General features: G+C 41.7%; 3 protein-coding genes across 3 annotated transcripts; 1 reads left to right on the top strand and 2 right to left on the bottom strand.

Moving 5' to 3' along the window:
* Positions 1–766: 766 nt before the first annotated feature.
* Positions 767–5,060, bottom strand: slc48a1b (solute carrier family 48 member 1b). Its single transcript, XM_031855555.1, has 3 exons — positions 4,673–5,060; positions 2,914–3,081; positions 767–1,959 (listed from the first exon to the last, which is right to left on the bottom strand). The coding sequence occupies exons 1-3, from the start codon at positions 4,800–4,802 to the stop codon at positions 1,823–1,825; spliced, it is 435 nt and encodes a 144-aa protein (XP_031711415.1). The 5' UTR covers positions 4,803–5,060; the 3' UTR covers positions 767–1,822.
* Positions 5,061–5,203: 143 nt separating this feature from the next.
* On the bottom strand, positions 5,204–9,972 carry LOC116388000 (uncharacterized). Its single transcript, XM_031855543.1, has 4 exons — positions 9,716–9,972; positions 7,712–8,427; positions 7,034–7,077; positions 5,204–6,950 (listed from the first exon to the last, which is right to left on the bottom strand). Exons 1-4 carry the CDS (start codon positions 9,891–9,893, stop codon positions 5,987–5,989), a joined length of 1,902 nt encoding a protein of 633 aa, XP_031711403.1. The 5' UTR covers positions 9,894–9,972; the 3' UTR covers positions 5,204–5,986.
* Positions 9,973–11,321: 1,349 nt separating this feature from the next.
* Positions 11,322–16,520, top strand: phf13 (PHD finger protein 13). The gene is made up of 5 exons (XM_031855629.1): positions 11,322–11,717; positions 12,549–12,647; positions 13,220–13,399; positions 13,486–13,906; positions 14,006–16,520. Exons 1-5 carry the CDS (start codon positions 11,673–11,675, stop codon positions 14,236–14,238), a joined length of 978 nt encoding a protein of 325 aa, XP_031711489.1. The 5' UTR covers positions 11,322–11,672; the 3' UTR covers positions 14,239–16,520.
* Positions 16,521–18,014: the final 1,494 nt, after the last annotated feature.

Here is an 18,014-nt window from a genome sequence, read left to right as displayed (position 1 = left end):
GAAGGATGCAGGAAAGCAACAAAGAGGGTGAAATAATGATAGTGGCTTCTCAAGGATCAAAGTTACTGATACTTCTGGTAAATAAAGAAACAATGCGCATGATTCACTTTCCGTTACACTCGGGAGCAGCTGCAGGATTCAAGAGACACATTTCTTCACCAGATATTTTCATGTAAATGAATAACTAAATGAGTTATAATGCACCAAACACTGATAGGGCTGGAATATTTCAGTCGCATATTTTTCACATCAACTTCAAAGTCCTCTTATCGGGCCTTAACAAAATCATACACGAAAAACTCCCCCCCCCCCCAAAAACCTTCCCTTTGAGGGGCAAAATAAAAATGTGGATGGATGGAATAATTGCCTGACTTCAAAGCGCAGCTTATTGAACTGCATTCACAGTTGCGATTACAATGCTGTGGGGAGTTTTGTTCTTCATAAATGTGGCTTGGGTGGGTGGGGGAAAGTGGTTTATTCCTCTCATGGTGCAAATCCCACTCTAATGCCCGACACTGACCCTCCTGACCCAGGGTCGGTAGGAAGAAGGATGTGTAGCACCTTCATTCTGCCCCTGTGACACTTTCTCATGCTACATGAAAGTCCACAAGGCTTATGAAGAAAATAAAAATATATATATATATTTTTGCTGCTAAAACTCCTTAAAAAGCTAAATGCTTTAGATTAACAGAAACTGTACCAAAAAAAATATTACTTCTTAAAAAAAAAAGGGGAACAGTTGTTATTCACAACAAAGCACAGGGGATGGATGACAAAAAAACGTTTTATTAACATGACTCTCAGATACATCCAAGAACACTGCGTTCATTCATTCTTAATTTCCAACATGTACAGAGATATAAGGAAATACAGCAAAATAATCTCATGAAGCAACAATAGAAGTGTCATTAGCAGTTCAGATGAGGACAATACAATGCAACATGCATGCACATTAGTGGTGTCGCTACCGTCACAAATCAAAGCCATGATTGAGGCCCATGTTCACACTGATAAAAAAATTAGACAAAAATCCTTCTTTACATTAAAAATGCCCCTTCATGGGTCCCAAACACATCAAACCAGGACATGTGGTGCTTGTTACATGAAAGCATTCGCGTTGATGCTGCAGGATTTCAGGTGACCTGCCCTCTGCAAGACCTCGACACTCTGTTAAAGAGGATCTTGGATATACATCATGTATTCACCATTAGGAGCGATGCACTGTGATATGCAGATTTCATCAATTTGACCGCTGTATGTGCAACATTTCATCATTCATTGAACAAGAACTTTTTTTTTTAAATAATAAGATTGGGATGTCAAGCACACGTCCTGTACTGTACATGGTGTTTAACTGTTGGAAGGATGGCTCCCTCTAGTGGCTACAGCATGGAACTGCAACACATATTTACCACTGAAGATTGTGTGGAAGCACAGTAATTCCCTTCACTGAGTCATGAAAAACATTACCATTTTTTGGATTTATTGTGTCATGAAGAAATTGTGCAGATACATGACTAAGCAGGGTGCTGAGGAAATGAAAATCTATCAAACATCTTATGAAATAGGGCTGGATCTGTCTGTAAAGTGGCCAAGTCAGCAACAAACCCTGCAAACACGATAAAAAAAAAAGGATGAGGAGGTTTGGGCCAAGAAGGCAAGGGAGTAACCAGGATCAGGGTTCTCATCCACAACAAAAAGTAGTCCCACCTTTCTTCTGATTCCACTTAAAATGTCCTTCATTTGGACTCTCAGGCTGGGAAGCCAGCGCAGCGAGTGTACTCCAAAGTCTGTGTGGTCACTGCGGGATGTTTGAGTGCCCTTAGAAGTCACTGAGGATGCTGATGTCGGCAAACTCTTTGCGGTAGCGGTGAGCGGACAAGGCGAGCAGGAAGGACCACTTCAGGCTCATGAAGCTCCACACACAGGACAGGTAGAGACTCCGAGGGTCAGCCAGGGCTGTGTGGGAGGGAGAGACCATGGTCATTAATCTGCTGCTAAAGCAACCATCAACTCTTCTGCGAAGGCTTGCCACAAGATGTTGGAACACGGCTACGAGGTTTGCTCACATTCAGCCACAAGAGCATCAGTGAGGTCGGGTAAAAAGGCCTTGGCCCATACGAACATAAACTTTAAAGAATTACACCTACGAAAGCCTTACAAATCCAACTTACTAGTATAAAAGTACTTCCCTGAAAGTGACAAAAAGACGGACTTATCAACGGACTTACTCCTACTTACCGCTAAGTGAGTAGCCTCTGAGAGCAAGTGATCACATGTAGGATAAGACACATTATATCAATCACCATGACTACGTATACATTTAACAGGTCTCAGAAGATGGGGGTCAAATCTTTTTGACTCACGTCTGTTTTAAGCAGTTTGTTAATTTGGCCAAAATTGTGAAAAACTGACTAAAATGACAAAATGAAACAGAGATAGCAATAGCAGAAAACAAATGCAATGTACGTTGCATTTTGTGTAAGAGGGACGACCTTTTCTGACATTTTCTCAACCGGAGAAACTTGCTCCGACAATTTCCCAAAGGGCATTCTGGGAATTGTAGGAAATCTGTACGTAAACCTAAAAGAGTCAGGTGGAGGCGGAGTGGAGACACCAAACTCGACCAGGAGTCAAACCAATCATCTGATTCGTCAGGTTCTCCAGCTTCTTTCAGCTATCTCAACTTGTGCTGCATCTTTTCATTTCTTTGTTTATTGTGATTATTTACATTATTGTGTCTGATCTTTCTCTTACGTATTGTCTGTTGGGGCTGTTACTTGTGTGTGTTCAGTGTGATGACAAACAGCATTTGGTCTGATTATACCACACTGCAGAGCATAAACACTTTGAGAGAAGAACAGCGTGAACACCAAACTATGTGAGACAGGAAGGTGATGTAGAAGAGCTTACACTGCTTGTTGCTGATGGCAATAGACAGGAAACTGAGGAAGGCCACGACTGCTAACAGAGAGATGAAGACCCCGATGAAGAAGAAGAACTTGAGGCCCTTCAGCCAGGTCCTCCAGTAGTCCTGCAGGTACATGACGTGAGTGATCAGGGTCCAAAGTGCCAGCACACCTGAGGGACAAACACAACCGACAGGTGAGCTTTCAGAAGACTACAGGTTAGACAGAGAGCTGCTTTGACTGAAGAACTACACATTTCTTGAGCAGACGAAACACTTCCTAGATTTTTTTTTACAGGCAGCCATGCAAATAATACATAGACACGTATGTCATAAAAACAATAATATGAATGTTAATTTTCGGTGACTGACTTTCACTAGCAGATGTTAACTGCTCACATGTAACAGACGTCGACCCGAGATTGTAAGGTCATGAACTGATGGTGGTATCAGGAGTGAGTGTGCATCTTCAGGCACATCATGACTCAGCATGTTGCCAAAATGCTGAGTTAATTGAATCACACTTCTTTCTTTGTGTTCCCCTTTTTGTTTTTGTGAATCTCCGCCACATGTAACAGTGAACCCACCAACCATTAACAACCCTCACTGAGTGTCACTGGAGCAGTCTGACAGCAGCAGCAGCGTCTGCGTTGGGTGGCCATTGTTGAAAGCTGGAGAGTTAACGCGTTTTTCATAAAACTGAAATGATGGACGTGAATGATTTTTGTTGGGGAAAATGTTATTTTGTTGGTCTATCATTAAAGCAGGCAAGGAACAGGTTGCAGCTCGTTCCCATTTGGAAAATGAAAATGTTTCTCATATAGCAGTAATGTTTCGGTTTGGGGAATGGGGTTGACTTATATGCATGACACCAATCTTATTTGTGTGAGAGAATGAGGACAATGCTACACTTCTTAAATCAAAGAGCCCAGACGAGTCCGTTTTATCTTTGGGAACATGTATTACGTCACTAAAATTGATAACAGTACATCCTGGGAACAGATGAGTGCAGAGGTTATAGATATGGACTTAACAACCTCAACAGCAGCTCAAAGGTCACATACATGGAAACAACCCTGAACACAACTCACTGCAACATGAATATGCATGAAGCCAACATTCCATTTTTTTAAAACTCAAAATGTCAAATCAGAGCCACACTTAGAAATGACTCCAGACTCAGAGGATCATATTATTATCAAACAACTACACTCATGCCAAACACTTGCCTTCAATTCTATTCAATTATGTGCCTTCTGAGCAATCAGTGGTTTCTATTCATTAAAGCACAATATAAAAATGAACTTGCAGTCTTTAAATGAATGGTACCATTACACTACTCAAACACTAGAACATGCTTTGAAAAATTGTGGAAATCATCATTAAATACAGGCAGTTTATGTGGGATGATCCTGTCCTTTTAATATTTTGTATCATTACATTTATTATACTAGCATTATTTATTATAACCTATGAAAAACTGTCATAATATCCAACTAATATATATATAAAATACTTTGACTTATTGTGTGACAGTGTTGATAGATTGACATCTCTGCCCTTCAAAAACACGTTTGCACTGTGGTCTGTGTCCACAGGCTCATATTGTACGATCGGTAGGTTTAGTAACTAGGGCACCTTCAGCTCACTGGTATTTTAGCAGTAAACTAGTATAAAAACATGCACAGGACACTTGTGCTTTACCATGACACACGCTAAAAAGAAGGGGTAAAAAGCACTGTTGCAAACAAACACGGTGTTTACCTGACAGTCCTCCCATGGCAGCAGTCCACGGCTGATTGAACGCGATGTTCCACACCAGGAACGCCGAAAACCCCATGAGCACACCAAACGACGCATAGCCGATACTAATGTATGTTTTATTAACAGCCATTTTCACAAAAAAACAAAGGTGGTCAGAAAGCACCCTGACCCACAAGCTCGAGACGAGACACAACGGTGTGCGTGCGCGTGTCTGAGCGAGAGCAGCGAGCTGGTAATTTCAAAACAACTGCATCCGGTTAATCTAGAGGACACGTGACTGACTGTGGGAGAACTGCTGACTAATACTTGTTGTCACACACACGCACGTGGGGTAAGAGTGAAACATGACAAAGCGGTTTTTTGATAAGAATAGCTTGTCTTATTTTTCTACCCAGCCGCTACAAAAAAAAAAATACATCACTTCAGTCGACGTCATCTGATATTAACCAAAGACATGCTTCCGAGTCCTGCAACTACCTCAGTGAGTGGACACAGCGCCCCCTACAGGAGCAGAGGCCACACAAGACAACACTCCACCTGAGCCCTTGTTTTGTTGCCATTGGCTTTACCTCCGCAATGCTGTGTTTAACAATATAATCAATCATTGCGAATTCAACCTCTTGTTTTTCTTCAAATATCTTTCTTTACTGTAAAATAACTGAAAATGTTGTCAGTGTTATGCAAGCAATGAAATCACTTTCAGTAAATTGTGTATGAACAGTGTAAGTTGTGGGAGTTAGGAGAGCTGAATAAGTTTGATTTTTGCTTTTATTGAAAGTTTAAGACCTGAGACCTGAAAGGGTTTGAGGTGTAAGGAAAGTGTAAGCAATGTGAGCTTGGGTTCGAGGAAATTGAGGTAGGATAATAGAATAATCGAGTAAATGATCAGCAGATTAATCAATAATTTAAAAAAAAGAGTCTTTAAAGTAGGTGCAGCCCTAGAACAGGACACCTCTGGAGAGCAGTAAGAGAGGTAAACATGACAAATATAAACTCTACTTCAGTTTTGAATTACCTACGGGATCTGGCTCTCTCGACAGTCATTTCAAAGAAAAAGAAAGTACAAAAGATCAATAATGTATCCGTGGTTAATGAAAACATACTTCAACGAGAGAAACATTACAGAATAAAAACCTTCTTGTCGACTAGACTCAATGAAACTAATACAATGTCTGTTTAATAACGCCAGATGAACATGTGTGATCAGAAAAAAAAATGACATTCAAGTAGTTTGCAATCTGTGAAAACTCACAACCAACCACCAGCAAGTACTGTATAACAGCAGTGCGGCGACGCTCGAGCTGGGCCGTCAGTTTAAGACAAACATGGCAGGTAGTAGTAATAAAAGAAATCATCCAACTTCTTCTTCATGATGTTGATCATGGCATCGTCTCGGTAGATGCGCTGAACCAGCATGTCTTCTCTGGAGAACACCAGCAGATCGCACCACTCCGTGCCCGTCACCATCATCTCTCCTTGGATTTGCCAGTAGTGCGAGTGGGTGCTCTTCAGTTGCAGGATTCCGTCCGGGTAGAACAGGAACTTGCACTCGATGAAGCTCCTGAACCCGGTGAATTTGACGTGCACCAGCCCGAAGCTGGGAGTCTCCTTGGGGTCGTACACCAACCCGCTGGGCAGCGCCCCCAGCCACGGAGCATTCGGGTGGATGACGAACCCGCAGGGGGACCAGTTGACGCGCAAATGTTTACAGTATTCCAGAAGTGCCTCGGCCTTCATTTCCTCCTCTATCTGCGCCGCCTTGCACCGGGGTAATCCTTTCTGTATCTTGAATAGGAGGTGCTGCGCGTTGGTCCTTCCTGGTTTGAGCTTGCAGACTTCCTTGAAACGGCTGGTCAAACGCAGGGTCCTCAGCTTCTCTTCTTCCTCCTTGCGTCCTCGCGTGGATTGCTCCAGCAGGTGCGCTGCCTCCCAGGTGATCTGCATGACGTCCATGTGTTCCTGCTCCTTGGCGCTGAGGGTAGGCACGACCGGCATCGGCTTCAGTCTGTGATCAGCCAGGGGGAGCAGCGGTCGAGGGGGTTCGTCGATGTGAATCCTGTAATCCCTTTCTGATGGTACGGGGCACTGATAGGACAGGGAGCAACCTTTAGGGACTTTACCAAAAGCACAGTCCACCAACTCCACATCCTCCGTGAGGCCCATTTTAGTTATCAGAGGCTTCTTGTCATCTGGAAAATTCTTGAAGGCTTCTGTGAGCCTTGTCAAAAAGGACCGGCAGTCAGTCGGGGCAGGAAGGAAAGATGGCTGGGTCGCCATCCTGTATGAAACAGGTTACAATTATTAGCGATATATAAAATGAAAATATAATAATCACAATTATAAAAGTGCAGTCATTCTTACCTTGGTAATTCTAGCATGGTTTTCTGTAGGGACCACCTTGGCTTCTTACATTTTGTAGCAGGAAAATAAAAAATAGAATTATTTCACGCTTCAACTGTTAAAAACAAACAAAACATTCTCTACTAGTCCTTAAGGGCGCCACGGTGTTTTCCCACAGTTCTTACAGGATCATTTTAGGGATATTTCCAGGACATCTTCAGATCAAAGTTGCACGATAAAAACTCATTTGGGACAACTTCATTTTCTCCAGAACATTTTGCTCTGTGTTGTAATTCTCTAGGACTTATCCATGGCTGGATAAATACAGGTTTTTTTTGGTACCCAGATGAACTCTGAAAAACTATACACCTTTACTCGGGGTGGAAAAAGTCATAATCAGAAGTTGCCACAGCTCAAAGGAATCCTAAAAATGCTTACTTTGCCTTAACATCAGCATAAAAAAAAAATACATTCAAAGTATCTATTCCCATTTGTGCAGGAATATAAGCATACCTGAGCCGGTCAGGGGCGTTTCTGATGACAGCTCAACAACCACGTAACTTTGCTTCCAACTAGAACATTGTTCTGGATGACTGGATGTTTTTCTACGACATCACAAAGCTTCTCCAGCCTGTCACAGTTAGATTTATTCATGAAATGCTTTTTTAATGGGGTTCTATGGCATTAAAACAACCTTACCGTTGAGCCTGTTCCTGACTTTTTATCACGTTTTTGAAGTTCCCGACTTCTACTTGTGCTCTCCTCGCTGCTGGGTAGCTGTGGGAGATCTGGGACCCGAGGTTCCGAAGTATCCGAGGCTGCTGCGTAACAGTCCTCGTCTTCATCAGCGTAACAGTCCTCGTCTTCATCAGCTGAGAGGATTCCTGGAGAGTCGGAGTTGACCTCAACCACTCTTACGTGGAATGAGTCAATAATGCAGGGCATGCTGGTTTCTTCTTCTTCTTCTTCTTCTTCTTCTTCTTTGGGGTCACTTTTCACATTTAAAATGAAGTTACCAACTTCCCCCGGCTCTAGTTGTTGTTGTTGTTGTTCTGATCCCAAACTTATTTCATGTTCAATTTGCTCTTCTTTAGGTTTCTTAGGTAGCGGCTCTGATATTTCCGGATCCACCTTATTGCTGAGCTCAAAGGGCTGCTCTCTGACGTCTGTGGCTGCTCCAGTGTAGTGGATAATGTTCAGCTGAGGGGGCTGCTCTCTGAAAATTAAGTTACCAACTTCCCCCGGCTCTAGTCGTTGTTGTTGTTGTTGTTCTGATCCCAAACTTATTTCATGTTCAATTTGCTCTTCTTTAGGTTTCTTAGGTAGCGGCTCTGATATTTCCGGATCCACCTTATTGCTGGGCTCAGGGGGCTGCTCTCTGACGTCTGTGGCTGCTCCAGTGTATTGGGGAACATCTATTGTGGAGAAAAAGGAGAATACTAATAGTAAGTATTTATATATCATTTGCTTTACTTTGGGTATAAAAAGAATAAAGCCACAGTACGGGCCCCTTGAAGCTGTAGTTCTTTTTGCACACCAGAAAACAATGCTGTAGAACAGATAAAAAGGGAGACAAGTGAAGCCCTCTATTCATTGTTTGAACATGCTCAGATCTTTTTTTGCACTCAGGGGTGGATGTACTCATACACTTTAGATGGTTTTATCTATCAACGTATTTTCAAAGACGTTTTGGTAGTTTCTATATTCCCTGCTGGATGTACAACGTAGCTAGATCAATAAAGCCAGTTTACAATGTTACAAAGGTGGCCCTCTTTTAACCTGGTTAGATCGTCATGCTGTACACCTAAACAACCTCCGGAGGATGTTGGGTTTAGATTTGGGGATTGAGGGAGTGTTTAGAGGCCGAGTGGCTCCATTATCTTTTTCTGGCATTATTCTCCAGAAACAATTCAGATCCTCAGCTGAAGGAATAGAACAATATTCAGTGTGTTGGATTTGAGTTTGTAAATCTTAACCCATGTTAACCCAAGTTTTTGTTAATTACTGCTATGATTCTTTCATAAATGTACTAAGTAAGTAAATAGACATACAGGTAGCATGTTTATTTGTGTTTTTCTATTCAGCACATGCCATAAATGACAATAAAAAAAGAAATAATTTTGTTTTACTTTTGTATGTTTGACGTTTTACTGCAGTTAGTCGCGGTTAGTCTAAAATGGCGGAGACGTGGCTCTGTTAGTTTTCACGTCTTATCAGTGCTGCTTCTTTGGCGAGTGTCATTATCTCTCTGAGGATTTAGGTTTAGTCGCAAAGAAAGTCTGCCTGTGTCACACTTGCTTTTATCGTACATCCCTCTGGTCTTGAACAATGTTTATTTTAAAGAGTAATTTGAGAGTTGGGTATAAATTGAGGGAGAATACTTTAAAAGTATGCTGCTTTATAGCATACACAAATACTTAAGTGAAGAACATTCACCTCAAAAGGTGTACTCAAGTAGAGCACTTGCTTGCATAAAGTGTTACGATCACAGCAGAAAGCTTATACAATGTAACGTTACAGTTCAGTTTAAACCGCTACACTGTTATCAGTATTACGTTATTTAACGTTACGTTTCATTATGTAGTTCAGCTCTAACGTTAACTAACATGGGCTCGTTTTCAGCCTGATGCAGAGACATAAACCTCACATTGCTATAACAATTAAAACTGAGCTGTATTACCTAATGTTAGTAAATAAACACACCTATCCTCGGTAGCTTTATCTCAGGGTTAAGCACCATGTGCAGAACATTCCGCAGATGTTTGTTTTCCTCGTAGTACGCCTCCACAATAGTTTCAATCTCTCCAAATATGTCCACGGCCAAAGAAGTAAAGCGTTCGGTTAAAAAGCTCCTGAAATGCTGCAGTCTGACGTTCGACATCTTTAACAATAATGTTCGATCAGAATGTTTGGAGATTGACTTCTTCACGTCGACGCGCGCGGAAGCTCAAACCACAGAAATCAACCGGAACATTAAAAAAAAGACTTCCGTTGAGAAAAAGTCTTCTTTATGATTTACACGTGAGGCATTCTATTTGTTAAATGAGCGCTCTCCTCGCGACGTTCGGCAATTAATATATATATATATATATATATATATATATATATATATATGTGGATTTGTACCCACGATTAATAATGTTGGATTAATCATAGTTAGTAATTCTATTAACTATTGACATTACTTTTATGGCATAGCATACAACCATATTATATTTTAATTACATACTTGTATGGTTTTAATACTCCACACGTGATAGATCATTTCAAATGTTTGCACTAGGTGTTACCTTTTTATGGATTCCAGTACATGTGGTAGTGAATGGGATGAAGTGAGTACATTTACATACAAATGGGAACAGTGGTGACAGAATCTTTGGAATGAAACTCAGTCTTTGTGGTACAGATGAAATAATAAAGAAAACAGGCTATTGGCATGGCTTGAATGACCTGTTTGGGTGGTTGAGACAAAACCAGTGGTGAAAAAAGTACATACTCAAGTAGTACACTTGAGTACAAATTCGAGGTACTTGTGCTTTACTTGAGTATTTCCATATTATGCAACTTTATCTACTCCACTACATCTCAGAGGCAAATATTGTACTTTTTACTCCATTACAGTTTTACAGTTTGTGTTACTTTTGAGATTACAATTTTTCATGCCCTTCCTGTTCAGTGGAATGTATCTCCACATTTTGAATTCGTCCCTTTTGGGGTTGAGAAAATATGCCTACTTCACAGGATAAACAAACTTTTCAAAATGGATTTGCTGGAAAAGCCATTGTCACAAAGCTAAAAACAGGGCTTTTTGTCTGAGCTCATGACAATACTTTTATTTCATTTTAGAGGAACCATGTCGATTGAGAGGATGCATTTTTTAAGACTCCCCCTCCACTTAAAATGTGTTTTGCTTATTGCTTCATTTGGATGCACGACCCTCACTGTGCTGAATAATGTAGGCTATGTGCAGAGTTTGACACTAGAAGGCTGTTTTCACGTTTATCTGATGAATAGGGGAAGTGTATCTCTGCTCACAAGCACACTTATGTGGCTTTAATTAGTTTGGAAGACAGTGGTAGTCAAATATGCAATGTACACTTTTAATCTCCAGAGTATAGTATTTAATTGGAGAATTGGGTACACAATCTCCTTTCCTAATTATTTTAAGAACAACAAGAAAAATAGAGATATCTTCCTTTTTTCTGCCAATCTACTGCTTCGCACTCCAGCCCAATAGGGGGCGGTAATGCACCCATAAGATGGTTTGCCAAACGCCAATAACCACCACAGAAGATGATTAGAGCTACCAGGTGACAGCTAAAGTGAACCTCTCTACTAGCAGTCTGCGTAGTGAAGCAACAGACCGGTGTAAATACAGTAGTAACGTTTGCTATTTACGGGAGACACGTTTTGCAACTTTGAGACGATTTAGTTGATACCGCGAGCACAAGTAGGTGGACGTCATCGTTGGCGGAACAACTGAGTGAACACTGTTGCTTCGAGTTTTAGCACAAGTAACGTAACGTAGACGACGTTAGCTATGATGTTAGGTATCTAGCAAGCAAAAGCTAGGTCCTCCGTGTGTTTACGGTCGAGTAGTTCGTTGCTCTATCCTGTCACGTTATTGACAAAACGCCAGGTGGCCAGGTACTCTGTGAAGATGGGTGACATGGACCCATCGACATCCCATGCATATCAGTCGGAGGTGAGTGCTTTTTGGTAACTGTTTTACAGTGAGTGACATTAGTTTGCAGACACGGCTAACGACGTTGATCGAGGTTGTCACCACACGGAGTGTAGCAGCTGCTGGTTAGCGTTAGCTCACTGCGCTAATGTTCTCATAATGTTGGCTCCTGGTGCAGACGTTAAATAAGTTGCACGCATTTAGCTAAGCTCAGTTTTAACTTTCACTACTAAAAGCTGTGTGTAAAAAATGGTACATCGTGGTTACTTCAGACGCTACTTTATAAGAGATTTGTCGCTAAAGCTAGCTTAACGTTTAATCGAAAAGAAAATATTCCATCACCATTGCGAAACATGCTAACATTAACGTTTGCTTACTAAGCGTTGTATTTACGTCATCTGCATTTATCAGTTAGCTGATATGGACATATTAATGACTCTTTGACGGCCAATTAAGTTTATTTGTTGCTTCCTAGTTTTGTTTTGCTTGTTAAACTTTGATGACACGAACCAGCAGCCAGCTTCTTAGCATTAGTTACTTCTTTGCTGTCTATTGCTAGCCAACCGAGCTAATATTAACTGTCGTTTTTTACTTTTTAATCGGTGGGAATGTTAACCGACAAGTCAAGAAAGAAACTTGTCCGTGCGGTTGATCAAACGTTAGCATGTGTTTGTCAACATGTTGTTTTATTCAATATCAACATCAGTCCGTCCATCGGGCCGACGTTGAGTGTCCGTTAGCAGAGCAACGTCATAGTAGTGTGTCGATCAATTGCCGTTAATGTCAACGCCATGTCGGGAGTTGTAGGTTTGATCATGCGGCTAATGTTTCATTGCTGTGACTGTGTTTCAGGGGTTTAGTCCGCCATACAGGAGGAGGACAGTAGAGGATTTTAACAAGTTTTGCACTTTCGTCTTGGCTTATGCCGGTTACATCCCATACCCGCAAGAGGTGAGTAAACGAGGCAGTTGGTGCCTGTAGCTAACGTTACAATTATCGTATTGTATTGTTAATGCACTCTTTATTGACCTCTGAGGACTGTTGTATTAAGTATCTTTCCACATTTAAACCGCTGACAAAATATCCTGGTAAAGTAGAAAAAACTGAACACAAATAAATTCATGTAACGTTACAGTGGATAACACAATCCTAAAATTCATAAAAGTAAAATAAAATACTCGCACAGATCAATACAATCAACATGTTTGACAATGTTTTACAAGCAATGGGCTGGAATCGTCGTATATTATACTTCATACAATCTTGACAAAACACAAAGGCAAACTCACCAAGCTGTCTGCCTGCTTTGCAGCGAGGTACAGCAAGTGTGCGTTAGTGTTAAGCATATCTCTAGTCTGGTACAGTAGATCATAATCATAAATACAAATGCTTTATTGCCATGTATTGATTGGTAATCAGGAATCTTATTAAGTGGATCTGTTAATAGCCAATCTGTTAATTACCAGCTTTACCTCTGGAAGTTTGAACTCACTCACCCTTTGTTCTCCCATACATTGTTCCAGGACTCTCCACTGCGCAGTAGTTCCAGTCCTCCCAACAGTACAGGCAGCACAGCTGACAGCGATGGCTGGACCCCGGGACCCCCAACATCCTGCCCCCAGCGCCCCCCCAAGGTCCCCCAGGACAGGAGCAGGAAACGTCCACAGCCAGGATCCACGATGTCCAGTCACACCAAGAAAGATGTGAGTTGTATTGATGTCACACCATTAGCCTTACATGTTCATCTTCATCCATCTAAACATACATGCCCCCTTTTCTCCCCCTGCAGCACACAATCGCCACCCTGCACCCAGATGACCGCAGGAAAGCGGACAAGCTGAAGAAGAAGAAAAGGAGAAAGGAGAGGGAGCATGCGGCCGGTGAAGAAAGTGGTGTTCAGCAGGCCCACTCAGCAGTCCCAGAGCTGCAGTACCCTGTCTCCTTTGGTGGCCGAATGATCAAAGAAGAGCCTGAAGATGAGATCAGCATTCCCCTCCACCCCCAGATCCTGCCTAGCCCGGCCCCCTGCAAGGAGGAGCCCAATGAGGAGCATCGAAACTGGGACGGTCAAGACCTTGAAGAAGGGGTGGTGAAGGTACAAAAGGTGGAGGGCCTTTCAGGAAACAGAACGGTGTTCCGCCAGGGGAAACAGGTGGTGTTCAGAGACGAAGACGGATCAGAGGAGGACGAGGACATCATGGTAGACTCTGGTAAGGTTTCTTCTTTGATTCATTGTATCGCATTGTTACAAATGACACAAAGTGACCAAGCTTAACTCGGGGTATGCTTTCTCTCTCACGTCTTCTCAGACGACGACTCGTGGGACCTGGTGACGTGTTTCTGCATGAAGCCTTTTGCGGGCCGGGCCATGATCGAGTGTAACAAGTGTAACACCTGGATCCACCTGTCGTGTGCTAAGATCCGCAAGAGCCACGTGCCAGAGTCGTACATATGCCAGAGCTGCCGAGAGTCACACGGAACCCTGGACACCCGGCGCTCTCATCGCTCACGCGTGGGCCCACGTAAGCGTCTGCTAGACTGACCCTAGGCCGGACCTGAACTCTGACCCCTTCCACTCCTGCTCCCCCTCCACCTGCAGGACTGACCCTTCCTAAAAATTCAGGTCTCGCACCCTTCGGTCCTCTGTCCTTCATGATCAGCCATGCACTCTTTTTCTAACACTTTGTTGGACCTATACCGAGCCCTTATCCCATTTGGAAACAGTTTTGAGTGTCATTTTAGATTTACTACGGTTTGTTACTGCTTCCCTACGGACTCTGCGTAAGGCAATCACTGAATGGATGTCTGTCTGTAGATGACATTAGCGTAGCAGCAAACCTCTACTGTTGGGACTTGGTGTCTCGTGAACACTGGAAACATTTGAACTGCCATTAAAGAGAGAATACACAACTGCCACCCACTATGGTGCATGCTGGGATTACTTTTTTTTGTTTTTGTTTAAAGAACCCACATGACCTTTCTGTCATGGGGACAGGTTTGTCTTTCTGATTAAACTGGATTTTATTTATCTTACAAGCTTCTTGCTGCACAATTAACTGTTAACAAGTTAAGCCTCGTGTTAGTTGCTTCAGATGGTGCTATAGTATTAAGCTGAGGTATAATCCAATAGAACAAAGATGTAGGAAAAGAGACTAGAGTCTGCATCCGCTTCATATGTATACATGTTCTGTTATTTAAGACATTGTGAAAGAATATAATTGAGGCTTGAAGCCTGTACAACTGAACCGAGCGCTTGTCCCTCTCCCGTCTACTTCGCAGACTGTCTTCTTGCCTCAGGCCACTCCTCTAAAATCAAAATGTTACGTGGCCACACATACGCTTTCCCACAGTTTGCTTTTCAAACAGTTTAAACAGTGTTCGTATTTCAACAGAAGTGACATTATTTCACAGATAAAAGAAGCCAGTTTTCAGTGAAGGCGTTGTCTTTTTCCTCTGTTCAGTGTTTTTGCTGCATTCTATGACTGAACAGCTATATTCATAAATACTTGTTTTCCAGTCACCTTGGTTTTTAACCGTTCCATGCTCATGACAGTGTTTTCAGAGACAGGTATGTTTATAGAAGGGAACTCCTTTGGCCGTCCTGTTGAAGTATCGACAGATGAAAAAAAAAAAAAACCTATCTTAACTGGAAAAGTGTTGTTAGAAAGATTCTCTTAAAAGTGTGGGTGTGTATTGTGTGAGGGTGTTTGAATTGTGTGAGGGTGTTTGCAATGCATGTGCTGCTATGGCTCTACTGAGCTCAATGGTCTTTGTTCCTCTATAAGATGGAGAAATGGAAATCTACAAAGTACCACGGGCCGGGTCGGTTTGTTTGTCTCTGAAAGGTCAGATCAGAAGAACATATCTCATCCTCTCATCACCGCTCACTAATGCTTTCACAGCAGTATTCAGTCACTTCCAAATGCAGCAGGTTAATGGAAAAAGGGTTGTTTTTAAGGCACTTTTTTCCTAGTACTTGTAATTGGATTTTAAGCTTCGTTATTCATGTGCCATCTGCTGTTTCTGATTACATAAAAGCCATACTGTAGTGACAGATTTTAGACTCGGAACCTTTTTATATTAGTCCAGGATAGGATTTTACAATGCAGAATCATTGACTAATGCACACACTGGATGTTTGTTATGTAAAGAACATAGGACTTTCTAAGAGTTCAAAGTAGTCAAGCTGGTCTCTGCTCTCTTGTCTTCTGGGTTTTTACAAATGTTGGTTAACTAGTTCGTACCCAGCAATCGCCAGATCTTTAAAGATCAGGTTGTGATGTCGTCAAGATGTTTCAAGACCTAAAATTATTTGCTGTTTCTCAAGGACATTCACGCCTCGATGAGAACCTGAGGAGACATCTTCAGGCACAAATGTGTAATTTTAGTCTGCGTCTTTAAGACATCAGTGTCATTAACGTTAGCATTACTCATCGTGATACAGCGCGTGTATTCTGATCTTGGGTTATCCTATTCCCTTATTGAGAAAGCGTCGTCTGTACTGTGGTGCAAACTGTTTCTGTGAAACTACTGTAAACTATTGTAAATAAAGAGTTACCATTTTAACTTGAGGCCTTTTTGTCTTTGTACTATCTCAGGGCATTTTCTGAAACGTGCTGCTTCATCTGCAATGTTCTCAAAATCAAACAAGAATCTGATATTTTCTATTTATTGTAGTCTTTACAGGACAGAGAACACGGGATCCTCAACCATACAGTATATTTACATACTAATGTGGGTCAGTTGGGACGGAGGGCTGGAGTGTAACAGCAGGGGCAGTCTCTGCTAGCCTCAAGGTGGAACTAAAGCAGAGGTGACCAGCTGACCTGTCAAAATAATAATTAACAGCACACTTAAAACAAATACTACAAACAGAATCAGTGTGAATGGGCTGCTGTAGTAGTGATGCCAACAAAAGACCTTTATGGATCTCACTATCCTTAACTAAATACTAATAATGGAAAGAACTCAAATGATTCAATGGAGGGCACTATATAAAGTCAACCGGATGTCTTCGATGTGAACTCTGGAGTTCAGTAAAAGTGTACAGCTTTAATTAGAGGCTTCAGCACAACTTCCACGACAACTAGCCTCTGCTATACTTTAAACACTTTGTGCAAAATGTTACCTTTTTATTTAATAAAATACCCTTTAGTATCCTACAGTGTGTCATTCCCCCAGAGTCCATGACAGGGTCTCATAACAAAATAGAGGAATAATTCACCAACTCTCACAGTTACAGTGCCAATCCACAAATAGGGGATCATAGTTTAATGTGCATTTGATATTAGAAAGTTTGGGACATCTGTGTCTGAACAGAAGATGCACCATAGGATATTATATTTCCCCATGTCGACCTCAAAAAGAAAAAGCTAGAGTACAGGTCAGTTACTTTGTGGATTATCACCTAAAGGACAGACAAGTGACGAGCATCTTATACATTATCATGTATGGCTTTAGCTGATTATTCCTTATTCTTTAAAGGGACTAAGAACCTCAAATAAAAACACATGGCGCTGATCTAGTGTACAAACTGAACAAAGTCAAAAATAAAATGTTTTTTTGTTGTCTGTCACAGTGACCGTTTCAACAGCAAACCGACAACCTTCACGAGGGAAAGTGCTGACCGATGCCCTTCTACTGGTCACATCATAATCTCCATTTCTGCTTCTTGATTATTAGATATTGATTCCATCAGTGACTGTCGTCAGGGGCTTAGGGCCCGACGTGCACCAGCCAAGAACAAACTAACCTTCACTTATTAAAAAATCATTGTAAGAAATTCCGTTTACTGCACAGCGACAATCAATAAACACTAATGCAAATCAAATTTAAGTGGATATTCTGCCTGTTAAATTGCAGTCTAGCCTGAACTATTAAAACAATATGTATGAAGAATTCAAGCCTGTCTCTCCTTGGTTGGATCACTATCATTTCATTTCATGTCTCAACCCTCACAGATAGCGTTAAAGTAGTGAGCACCAGTTTACACCTGAGCAGCAGAGATGTCACTAAAAAGGCATTCCTAAATTAGGTCGACATTTCAACAAGTAAACAAAAACACGAGTTACGCTATCAATCCTCTGATGGGCCAGCCTCAGGGTCACTGAGGTCCTGCATAGTGTTACTCTGAACATTGACATGACTGCTAACATCATTTGAGGGCGATATACTTACAGTACAAAGACTACAATTATATGGGGGACAAATTACAGCACAGCTCATTTGTGTATAGTTGACACACAAATGTAAAGAAATTGACATCGTTGACAGGAATGGTCTCAGACAGTCCCTCTGTGGAGTGCGTGCGTATATATA

This window comes from Anarrhichthys ocellatus, unplaced genomic scaffold (genome assembly GCF_004355925.1).
Source record: "Anarrhichthys ocellatus isolate YVR2014 unplaced genomic scaffold, GSC_Weel_1.0 scaffold1, whole genome shotgun sequence".
NCBI lineage: Eukaryota > Metazoa > Chordata > Actinopteri > Perciformes > Anarhichadidae > Anarrhichthys > Anarrhichthys ocellatus.
The sequence above is the reverse complement of the archived record's forward strand: the minus strand, read 5'-3'. Positions and strand labels throughout refer to the sequence as shown.

Bases quoted from the DNA above. Each gene is read 5' to 3' on its own strand.
- slc48a1b (XM_031855555.1), bottom strand. From the start codon at position 4,802: ATGGCTGTTAATAAAACATACATTAGTATCGGCTATGCGTCGTTTGGT. The intron at 3,082-4,672 runs GTAAACACCGTG...TTTGTCCCTCAG, and splicing joins TGCCATGGGAGGACTGTCAG to GTGTGCTGGCACTTTGGACC. The intron at 1,960-2,913 runs GTAAGCTCTTCT...CCTCCCACACAG, and splicing joins TGCCATCAGCAACAAGCAGT to CCCTGGCTGACCCTCGGAGT.
- LOC116388000 (XM_031855543.1), bottom strand. From the start codon at position 9,893: ATGTCGAACGTCAGACTGCAGCATTTCAGGAGCTTTTTAACCGAACGC. The intron at 8,428-9,715 runs GTGTGTTTATTT...TCTCCACAATAG, and splicing joins GATAAAGCTACCGAGGATAG to ATGTTCCCCAATACACTGGA. The intron at 6,951-7,033 runs GTAAGAATGACT...TGTTTCATACAG, and splicing joins ACCATGCTAGAATTACCAAG to GATGGCGACCCAGCCATCTT.
- phf13 (XM_031855629.1), top strand. From the start codon at position 11,673: ATGGGTGACATGGACCCATCGACATCCCATGCATATCAGTCGGAG. The intron at 11,718-12,548 runs GTGAGTGCTTTT...ACTGTGTTTCAG, and splicing joins CCCATGCATATCAGTCGGAG to GGGTTTAGTCCGCCATACAG. The intron at 13,907-14,005 runs GTAAGGTTTCTT...ACGTCTTCTCAG, and splicing joins GGACATCATGGTAGACTCTG to ACGACGACTCGTGGGACCTG.